Genomic DNA, 11543 nt, shown 5'->3' on the forward strand with positions numbered 1-11543 from the left:
TAAAATGGAAGGCAGAAGGGGTATTACATACGTTTGCTGCCTTATTTATAAAAATAAAGGTGGGATTAAAAAAATATATTAACACACCCCACCCAAGCCTGCCCACCTAGCTACAGAACAAATTTGCATAAGACTTGACATCCATGGGTACGTTTTAGAAATATTTCCTTACCTGGTTCATCAATGCCTTCAACAATGCCAGAGCTTCTAATGTGCTGCCTAAATAAACATAAATTTTCAGCTCAATTGTGTTTGTAAGTCGAGGGCTATCAGCATATCAATCTGCCCGAGGGCTAAGAACTCCTCCTAAATCTTTTATATAATCCTTATGGAGAATTGCAGAATGCCAAGTGGCACTTTAATTCAAGCGGGCTGTGAAATGCCTCTGTTTTATTTGGATTTTAATCCTTTGGTGTTCTATAGTGATTCTTTAATGTCTGGTCACTTATGGTTCCTTATAAACTTAAAGAAGAAAAGAAGGAAATTAGGAGACAGACTTGCACTGAATATCGGTTTCTCAACCTTGACCACTTGAAGCCCTGCAGACTTCACCACCCAGAATTCCCCAGCCAGCAAGTTTTGTTTGGGAATAAAGTGGAACAGTTACGATGAACAATTGGAGGGACAAATGCTTTATTATAATATTTTTCCCTTCCTTCATTACGATCAACAGAGCTTGGCACGCTGCGCTGTACTGCTGACAGATCCACAATTATAACATCACAAACAGGACTTGGCACTTAACATGTCATATCAATACCGAGACTTTTTTCTTTTCTTTTTTTGCTGTACGGTGGTGGCTCTGCTCAATGAAACCCGTGATTGCTGCAAGCACACCAGCTGTATGCAATCAAAATCCGTTATTTCAGCTCTGGCTGGGACAAAGTATTATATTTTTAAAAAATTAACAATGATAATAGTAAACTCAAGAATCGCAGATCCAATTCAGAGCGTTAAGGTTTATTGCGGGTGTCCCCAACCTCCAGGCTGCGGCCTGTTCGAAACCGGAACGTGAGAAAGATGGGCAAGGGTGCGTGTGCGCCCTCCACTTGCACGAAGGGAGCTTCGTGCACTAGCGCCCCTATCGTGGGAGTGAAGCTTCGTGCACATGCGCATGTCCTCCACTCATGCACTAGCGCCACCTGCTCGCACATGGGGTGCTCCGCACGTGAGCACACACGCTCTCTGTTTATGCGAGTGGAGGGTGTGCGTGCCCACTGCTTCCACAAATGGAGATGTGCACGCATGTGCCCCGCCACTCACATCCCCCCCTTACTCCCGCTGGGCCAGGATGCCAAGCTAGAAAGTTTGGGGACCGCTGGTCTATTGTATCACGGCCTTTAGGATTCCACGAAGAATCTTGTAATTCATCAGCTGCTGGTTCTCCTTCGGAGGGAAGCAAGCACCGCGTTCCGTCACGTAGGCATAAGGGAAGCGAAGGACCCACAGTCCGTCGGGGGGCAGAGTTATCTCTTGCTTCTCTGGGTAAAATATGGGGCAAGGAGGCGGCCCTGGCTGTACCTGGATGAGACGAGAAAGAAGCAACTTTTAATTTTTGGTTCCTTTTGCATAAAGCACAGATTAGAAGTCTGGAGGCTAAAACATATAGGGAACGGTTGCTGGAATTGGGGATGTCTAGTTTAATGAAGAGAAGGACGAGGGGTGACATGATAGCAGCCTTCCAGTATCTCAGGGGCTGCCCCAAAGAAGAGGGAGTCAAGCTGTTCTCCAAAGCACCTGAAGGCAGGACAAGAAGCAACAGATGGAAACTCATCAAAGAGAGAAGCAACCTGGAACTAAGGAGAAATTTCCTGACAGTGAAAACAATTTACCAGTGGAACTCCTTGCCTCCAGAAGTGGTGAATGCTCCAACACTGGAAGTTTTTAAGAAGAGACTGGACAGCCATTTGTCTGAAATGATAGGGTTTCCTGCCTGAGCAGGGGGTTGGACTAGATGACCTCCAAGGTCCCTTCCAACTTTATTATTATGTAAATTAGTTACATTTCCGGCAGTGTTTTGCAAGCTCAGTTTTCGAACAGGCAAATTCCTAAATGCATTCCTTCCCTCCTGTAGTATGTTTCTTGCCTCTTAATTTTGGAGATAGCAATTCTTTACGATGACTTGCCTTTGTTTAGTGAATGACTGAAGTTTCAAAGGCATTGAAAAAAGTGACCTTGACCGTTTTTCACTCACAACCGTTGCAACATCCCCACCCTTTCACGGTCACGTGATCAAAATTCAGACACTTGGCCATAGGCTCATATTTATGATGGTTGCAGTGTCCCAGAGTCATGTGATGCCCTTAGACAACCTTCTGGTGAGCAAAGTCAGTGGGGGAGAAGCCAGATTCACTTAGCAACTGAGTTACTAATTACACGACTGCAGTAATTCGCTTAACAACAGTGGCAAGGAAGGTTATAAAATGGGGCAAAACTCACTTAACCAATACATTACTACAGGGGTCTTCAAACTTGGCCCTTTTATGACTTGTGGACTTCAATTCCCAGAATCCCTGAGCCAACATGTGGGAACTATGGCTCCTTCATGACTTGTGGACTTCAACTCCCAGAATTCCTGAGCCAGCATGGGGGAACTATGGCCACTTCATGACATGCGGACTTCAACTCCCAGAATTCCTCAGCCAACATGGGGGAAATTATGGCCTTTATGACGTGTGGACTTCAATTCCCAGAATCCCTGAGCCAGCATGGGGGAACTATGGCTCCTTCATGACTTGTGGACTTCAACTCCCAGAATTCCTGAGCCAGCATGGGGGAACTATGGCCCCTTCATGACATGTGGATTTCAACTCCCAGAATCCCTGAGCCAGCATGGAACTATGGCCCCTTCGTGACTTGTGGACTTCAACTCTCAGAATTCCTCAGCCAGCGTGCCTTGCTGAGGAATCCTGGGCGTTGAAGTCCACAAGTCATAAAAGGGCCAAGTTTGAAGACCCCTGCCGTACTATATATTGCCTATATACAGGTTACCTGCATACTATGGACTTGCCATACATTTAGCAAAGATACGGCAGTTTTGAAAAAGGGACTTATGACCAGTCCTCACACTTATGACCAGTCCATATTGCAGGCCACCCAAGGTCACATGATCAAAATTCGGATACTTGGCAACCGCATGGATTTATGACAGTTGCCGTGTCCCGGGATCACATGATCACCATTCGCAACCTTCCCAGCCAGTTCCAACAAGCAAAATCAATGGAGGGGGTGGTGGTTGTTAGCCAGATTCACTTAACGACCGCATGATTCACTTAACAACTGCACCGATTCGTGGCAAAAAAAAAAAAAAGATCCGGGGCAATTCATTGAACAACCCTCTTTCTTAGCAGTAGAAATTCTGCTCCCGACTGTGCTTGTTAAAAATTGAGGACTAGCTGTGTAAAAGTCGGTATCGGTTTGCTGCAAGAGGGTGCAAAACAAAGGTAAAACATTTCTTTCAATTCTAGAATAAAAAATAAAAGATTGTGGCCTCTCTTGAATGCCCTCCATTGGAAAAGCAAGAGCCAGGTTTGGTCTCGTGGCTTCGGCAGAAGGCTAGAAAGTGAAAGAGCGCGAGTTCAAGTTCTACCTTAGCCAAAAAAATCCTAGTAACTCTGAGCCAATCACTAGGAGACTGAGAGTTCTAGTCCCCCCTTAGGTGTGAAAGCCTGCTGGATGACTTTGGGCCAATCACGAGGAAGACGATGAATTCTAGTCCCGCCTTAGCCATGAAAGGCAACTGGTTACTATGGGCCAATCACCAGGAGACAGTGAGTTCTAGTTCCGCATTGGCCATAAAAGCTGACTGCATGACTTTGGGCCAATCAGCAGGAGATGGTGAGTTCTAGCCCTGCCTTAGGCATGAAAGTTAGCTGGGTGATTTGGACCAATCACCAGGAGACGGTGAACTGCAGTCCCACTTTAGCCATGAAAGCTGACTGGGTGACTTTGGGTCAATCACCAGGAGACTGAGTTCTAATCCCGCTTTAGGCTTGAAAGCCTGCTGGATGATTTTGGGCCAATCACAAGGAAGACAATGAGTTTTAGTCCCACCTTAGCCATGAAAGCCAACTGGATGACTTTGAGCCAATCACCAGGAGACAGTGAGTTCTAGTCCCGCATCGGCCACGAAAGCTGACTGGATGACTTTGGCCCAATCACCTGGAGACACAGAGTTCTGGTCCCGCCTTAGACAGAAACGCCAAATGGGTGACCTTGGGCCAGGCCCGCTCAGCCCAAGCCCCTTCACAGGCTTGTTGTTTGGGGTAAAATAGGAGGAGGAAGTAGCTATGTTTGCCGCCTTCATTTATTTGCAGAAATAATAAAGACGGGATAACCAGTAAGTGAATTAAATTTAGAAAGATAAGACAGATAATGCATTTAGAACCAACTCCATGCTCAATGGTTCTACATGTCCTTCTTACCTGGGGGGTCAGTATTATTTGCAGGGGAGCATCAGGGACCACCACAAAGAGCCTCATCAGCTGAGCATAGTGTGGCTTAAGTCCCCTCCCTGGGTTGGACGACAGGATGTAAAGAGGCATGTCGGAATTGAGGGCTTTGACGGCCGATTCCTTTGGCCCTCCACCCATCACTTTCATGATCTTCTCTGGTCCCGAGCACATGAACCTCCGGCCTCGGGCATCTTCGTATTCATAACCCACAAAAGCCCGAGCAACATCATCCCTCCGCCTTCCTCGGCCCATGACCACTGCACTCCGTTTTCCCGGGATAGCCTTGTTAGGGGCCGGCCAGGAATTGGTATCCAGGTCTCCTTCTTCGTCTGTCCTCGTCCGGATGACAATGTCCCAGGGCATTAAGTAGTTGGTGCCCAGAATGAAGCCTTGCTGATCCAAGCCGGCGTGGAAATTGTAGGCTTTGGCAGGGCCGAGCTTCACCAGAGACCAGCTGGAGAAAGTGGGGAGAAGGCCCTTGGGGCAATTGGAGTGAAGCATTCCGGGCAGATACTCCACCGTGGAAGGTTGGCGATCCACCAAGCTCGCTCTCTTTTCCCCTTTCGCATCGGACGCTGCCCCGTGAGCTTCGGTGTTGTTACCTCCACCCTGTGGGTCTGCAGGGTAAGTCCCTAAACTATCCGTGGATTGATCCAAACTGAGGGCCAAGCTGAGGCTGGTGCTGTCCCCCTGAGTTTGGGGTTCCTTCTCCTTCAGCTTCTCAGCTTCCCCTTCGGGGGGGCTGGGGGAGGCCTCGTTCTTAGCCGGGGCTGGATCAGGCGTACTGGGCTGAAACACGGGGAAGTTGATATGTTCCAACTTCCCGCAACATTTCTCTTCCAGCAGCTGTAACAAGAGGGGGGGAAAGAGAGAGGTAGCCTGAATGATGAGGTTCAAAGGAACACACCCACACCCACAACCTGGCAGCATTCAAACATATTAGGGCTGCACTCGCAACCCACCTGGAAGGGCCATGCAAACTGCAATTAAGGCAATTTGCTCCGAGCGGTGGCTAAGTGACTTCTCTAGTAAATAAATTTGGGGAGAAAATAATGGTACAGGTAGTCCCTGACTTGATGGGTGCAATTGGGACCAGAATTTATGTTGCTTAGCAAGGCAGTTGCTAAATGTGCCGTGTCAATCACTAGGAGTCAGTGAGTTCTAGTCTCAGCTTAGGCACGAAAGTCAGCTGGGTGAGTTTGGGCCAGCCACCAGGAGACGGTGAGTTCTAGTCCTGTCTTAGGCGTGAAAGCTAGATGGGTGACTCTGGGCTAATCACCAGGAGGTGGAGAGTTCTAGTACCATCTTAGGCACGAAAGTCAGCTGGGTGACTCTGGACCAATCACCAGGAGACGGTGAGTTCTAGTCCTGCCGGCAGGGTGACTGTGGACCAGACTCTCTCTCCCAACCCACTTCGCAGGATTATTGTTGGTGGGGAAAATGAAGAAGTTGGGGTGTATACATTCGCCACCTTATTTGTAAAAATAATAAAGGTGGGGATCCAGGTAAATAAATGAAATATAAAATAAAAATAAGAAGGGTGTTACTGGGGGTGGGTGGGTGGGGGTCGCTTGGCGGGTTTAAAGCCAACTTTGATAACAACCCAGATGCCTTAGCTTGCTGTGTGAATGTGACCTTAGCTTGCTGTGTGAATGTTAAGACACAAGCCTTCTTATCCATTTCAAACCTGAAAAGTTGACAGGTCAGTTATGGATCTCTCTTTCCTGGAGAGAAAGGGATTACCTGATAGAAATCATAATTTGCAGCTTTGATGTCAAAGGGATCGTCCCGTGGTGCTTGTTTTCTCCCGCAGTTGCAGGCACCTGTAGACCGGGCCCGGCTGTTATGGTACAACACGGGCGGATTCCGATCCGGTTCCGTTTTTTCCCCTACACAGAAAAGTGGCAGAAATGCCATTTGTTAAATGAAATTATTTTAAGATTAAATACATTTTCAGTTATGGTGAGAAAGAAGGAAAAAAAATTGGAAATAAATATGTGTTAGCTTATAGTAGGAAATAAGGATTTTAAGTACCGTATTTTCTGGTGTATAAGACGACTTTTTAAACCATGAAAATCTTCTCAAAAGTCAGGGGTCGTCTTATACGCCGGGTGCTGAAACTTTAGGGACAGGGCTGGCTGGAAAACCTGGAGCAGATCTCCCATTTGGTCTGCGCAGGGAAAGCGGGACCAATTGGAGAAGAAGCTGCAGTCTGTGATTTTTTACAGGCTGGGGTCTGGGCGTCTTTCCTTCTAAAGTTGAAGAGCAGCTGCAGTGTATCCCAACTTGAAAGGCAGGTAGGGAATGCAGCAGCCAGAGCAGCTGCTTAGCTCTAAGGACACATTTGACTCAGGAACTGGGCGGGCTGGCTGGAAAACCTGGAGCGGATCTCCCATTTGGTCTGCGCAGGGAAAGCTTTAGAGTGAATTAGGAAAAGTTTAATCCACTTGCACTGTTTTATGTTTACATGTTTGATGACAAACAGCCTTATGTTTATAAGTGACAGTTTTCCTACTAAGTACCTGCATGTCATAAGCATTTGAATTAAAATTACCGTATTAAAATCAAATCTGATGTTTTTTAATTTTTATTTGGTGTGCGTTGGAAGAGGGGTAGTCTTATACGGCGAGTATAGCCCAAACCCTATAATTTAAGAGGAAATGTAGGGGGTCGTCTTATACGCCCAGTCATACACCGGAAAATACGGTAGTACACTATCTTTTGATTTTATCCTTTTTTTAAAAAAATTTCATTCTTCTTCTTTCTCGTTTTAGTTTTATTTTGTTCCTTAACAAAGGTAATGGGTTGGTTTACATGAGAAAAAATAGATTTAAATATTTAAATGTAATTAACTCTGAGAAAAATCTTAAAAAATGTTTAGAACATTGTGGGAAAAACAAATGTAAACAAGGTGTAATCAGGCTATATGATGAGACAACCAGAATGACTAGATAGAAAAGGAGTACTATATTGATGTGATTATTTATAGAACTATTAGAAAATGTTTATACTTAATTATTGTTTATTAAAATAATAAGAATTGTATTAACTTAAGGTTGGTAAAAGAACACTATGGGGAAAAGTGGAAATCATGTAAAGTTATCATATGGATTATATAGATTGTAGAATTTGTTAGCGAATGTTTCTTAAATGTAAACCCAGACAATGAACGCATTGTCTACTGAATATTAAGGTGATTATATTAATAAATTAATAAAACATACTTTAAAAAAGTGGCAGAGAGTCAAATTGCATCATTTTCATTCCTCTGCAACCGTTCTGTTGGATGGTTTTGCTTCTTAGACGCATTGTTGGCATTTTTGTGTGGTCAGGTGATGTACCTTTTCCACACAAAACTTGTCAACCTACCATGTTTTAGCAGCCATAAAACAACAACTGGAATATTCCAGCTTCCAGTTAAGTCCATAAAAAAAAGAGGGGAAAAAATAGAATTTCCTGGATGTGAAATCCGCCCTTTTTATCCTTTACAAAAATGCCGTCACCTCATGATTAATCCGTCAGATGGCTGATCACGGCATGGTCTTTGATTATTGGATTATTAGAGACCCAGTTTGGTCTAGTGGTTAAGGCACCAGGCTACAAACCAGGCGATGGCGAGTTCTAGTCCTGGGTTAGGCACAAAAGCCAGCTGGCTGACTTTGGGCCAATCAGGAGGAAACAGGGAGTTTTAGACCCGCCTTATGCATAAAAGCTTGTTGGGTGGGTAAATCACCAGGAGATGGAGAATTCTAGTCCTGCCTTAGCTATGAAAGCTGGCTGGGTGGCTTTGGGCCAGTCACCAGGAGACAGTGAATTCTAGTCCTGCCTTAGCTATGAAAGCTGGCTGGGTGACTTTGGGCCAATCTCCAGGAGACTGAGAGGTCTAGTTCTGCCTTAGGCACGAAAGCTGGCTGGGTGACTTTGGGACAGTCACTCTCCCTGTCAGTTCAACCCACCTCAAAGGGTTGTTGTTATTGTAGGAAAAATAGGAGGAGGAAGGAGTGTTAGGTATGTTCACCACACTGAATTATTTACAAAAACAATAAAGGTGAGATAAAAAAACCAAGTATTTACATTTTTTACATAAGGACATAATTACAGATATGTTATAAATCTCTGTACTTTCAGGATTAATGGGCAATAACATTTGGGAATAACAGACTCTCCTTTCCTGTGAACTGTCTTTACATCAATATTATATTGTATTCTGAAGAACAAAGAGGACTAGAAACCTGAAAAGGAAATGCAAAGCTGTGTTTTGAGCTTTGTGTGCTTTTGGAAAACCTGTTGATCAACAAACTCCCCAACCCAGAAGGAAATCATATATACATGCATAGACACAGAACTGTAAAAAAAATGCTGAGACTCTAGAAAGAGTGCAGAGAAGAACAACAAAGATGAACAGGGGACTGAAGGCTAAAACATATGAAGAACAGTTGCTGGAATTGGATATGTCTAGTTTAATGAAGAGAAGGACGAGGGGGACATGATAGCCGTGTACCAATCTCTCAGGGGCTGCCCCAAAGAAGAGGCAGTCAAGCTCTTCTCCAAAGCACCAGAAGGCAGGACAAGAAGCAACAGGTGGAAACTCACCAAAGAGAGAAGCAACCTAGAACTAAGGAGAAACTTCCTGACAGTTAGAACAATTAACCAGTGGAACAACCTGCCTCCGGAAGCTGTGGATGCTCCAACCCTGAAAGTTTTTAAGAAGAGATTGGACAGCCAATTGTCTGAAATGGTATAGGGTTTCCTGCCTGAGCAGGGGGTTGGACTAGAAGACCTCCAAGGTCCCTTCCAACTCTGTTATTCTATTCTATTCTCTCAGATATTTGCTTCTGACAACTGAGAGCACCACAATGTTCTTTGATGTTTTTTTTTTTAAAAAAAAACAACTTCAAAAGGTCCTGAACTCACCCGATTTGGGCAGCAAATGAAATTTATGCATGCAGTGCTGGTCCGTCAGACTCCGCTCTTCACACAACTGGTGCCCATTGCTCCAAAATTTGTAGCAGTCTTCGTGCAACTGCAAGGCGTACTTGTGGAAGGCCGGACCCCGGGCGTGCTGGCTGTAGACCCTCAAGGCCTGGGCCAGCTGGCTCTTGTGGATGGTCATGGTGTAGTTATGGGGCAGGTTGGACTGATAGGCACTGTGAGCCATGGGAAGAGCTTTCTGACAGCGGTTTTCGGAAAACTTGGTGTCAATGTCCAAGTAACCCTCCAGGACCTTGATGCTGCCCATGATCTTGGAGGTCAGCTCTCCACCGGGACAGGATTCATTCTCCTTCCCTTCAATCGCCACCTCGTAAAGCTTCAGGGCCGTGGTGACCCATTTCTGGTAGGTGGGCAGCTCAAAGTGAGAAGGCTGGGGGTTCCTTCCCACGCTGTCGTCAAAGCCCTTTTTGCAAAGGACCAGCTCCACGTGCTGGAACAAGAATTCCTTTAAGGTGCAATCCACCAACTGCCCCGAGCAGCTGGAACTGCTGCTCCCGCCGGCGCCAACGCTACTTTCGGCGTGGAACGACAGTTGTTGTCTCCCGTGGCGCATCATGTGGTAGCGTCGCGGCCCCGCCAAGGCCGGGCCCAGCGAGGTCTCGGTCTCCCGAGCAGTGCAGTTGTTTCTCAGCTGCTCCAGCAAGACAGCAATGGGGTCCTCGCCCTCCTGGGCCCCGCCGGCCACGATGTAGACAAACGCTTGGTTCGCCGGCACGGTGAAGAGGCAGTTGATGCTCTGGTTGGTCAGCACCCGGCTCTTGCGGAAGATGCGGTAAATCTGGTCCTCCAAGGCGTGCTGCAGCCGGCGTTTGGGCGAGTGCTTCTTGGGGGGCGGCTTCTCCAGCGGGCCCCCCAGCTCCTGCCCTCGGCCCGGGGGAGGCTCCACCTTCAGGGCCCGGTTGAGCTGGAAGAGGAAGAGCAAGCGAGGTGGGCAAGGCCGGCAGAAGAGCTTCCAGTCCTTGCCGACGGGGCAGTCCTTGATGGCGGCTTTGAGGGTGGGCAGCACCTTCTGGCGCAAGCCGTCCAGAGCCCGGAAGACCCGGTCGTAGGTGATGTCGAAGGAGGAGGTGGGATGCACCATCAGCAGGATGTGACAGACGGAGAAGAGGTAGAGCAGGCTGAGGCAGTGCATCTTCTCCTGCTGCTTCCAGAACTCGTGGGCTTCGGCGTGGGGCAGCGGAGAGCCCGCCGGGGCCCCCAAGCCGGCAGAAGCCCGGATCGAGCCCCCCATGGCTTCCAGATCCTTGCAAGCTTGCAAGAGCTGGTGGCTGTCACTGATGGCCGTCAGCACCAGGTAGAGCACCTTGCTCTCCTGGCTGTAGAAGGCCTGCAGGTGGTTGTAGTCGCCTTGGAAGGGGCCGGCCGAGGAGGAAGAAGAGGAGGAAGAGGAGGAGGAGGAGGAGGAAGAAGAGGAAGAAGAGGAAGGGCGAGGGGGGGAGTCAGCCAGCGGGTCCGGGCTTGCTCCAGCGGCTTCCCCGGCGGGAGACCTGACTCCCCCCGCGCCGCCCTCCCGCTGGAAGAGAGGGAAGACCTGCCGATCGCAGACCGTGTTGACCAGCGCCGCCTTCTCCGAGCCCAGCTGCAGCGCCGTCTTGCCGAAGATGCCTACCACGCAGATCTCCTCCTCTTCCTCCGGGGGAGCAGCAGCAGCAGCAACCGGGGCCGCCGACGGAGCAGGAGCAGCGGCCGGAGGAGCAGCGGCCGGAGGAGCAGCAGCAGCGGCGGCGGCGGGTGCCCCGGCCAGCAGCAGCTCATGCAAGCTCACCGGGCCTTGCACGACGGCGGCGGCGCCGGCGGCGCCCACCATCCTCCGGCTTTGCAACGGGGCTGCCGTCGGACCGGCGATTTCAGCTCCGTCCCGCGACCGGCAGCAGAAGCCGCACCCGGGAGAGGCGTCAGGGCGCAGGCGCGGGGAAGATAGAACGTCCGGCGATTTTTTTTCAGCGGCGGCAGCCAATCCGAGCTCGCCTTCGGGGAGGACTGGATACTTGGCGTTCCACGACGGTAGATTTAAGACTAGTGAAGAGGGGGCATGCGCCAGGTTGCGGGATAGACTTCCGGGCTCCCGTGAGAACAGGGGCGGGGTTAGTTTGCATT

At 48.5% G+C, this 11543-nt stretch overlaps 1 protein-coding gene across 1 annotated transcript; it reads right to left on the reverse strand.

The window, feature by feature from the left end:
- Positions 1-622: 622 nt before the first annotated feature.
- On the reverse strand, positions 623-11310 carry SMG8 (SMG8 nonsense mediated mRNA decay factor). Its single transcript, XM_081346678.1, has 4 exons — positions 9369-11310; positions 6198-6343; positions 4425-5300; positions 623-1521 (listed from the first exon to the last, which is right to left on the reverse strand). The coding sequence occupies exons 1-4, from the start codon at positions 11251-11253 to the stop codon at positions 1324-1326; spliced, it is 3105 nt and encodes a 1034-aa protein (XP_081202804.1). The 5' UTR covers positions 11254-11310; the 3' UTR covers positions 623-1323.
- Positions 11311-11543: the final 233 nt, after the last annotated feature.

This window comes from Vipera berus, assembly GCF_964194415.1.
Source record: "Vipera berus genome assembly, chromosome: 1".
NCBI classification, from domain to species: Eukaryota; Metazoa; Chordata; class Lepidosauria; order Squamata; family Viperidae; genus Vipera; species Vipera berus.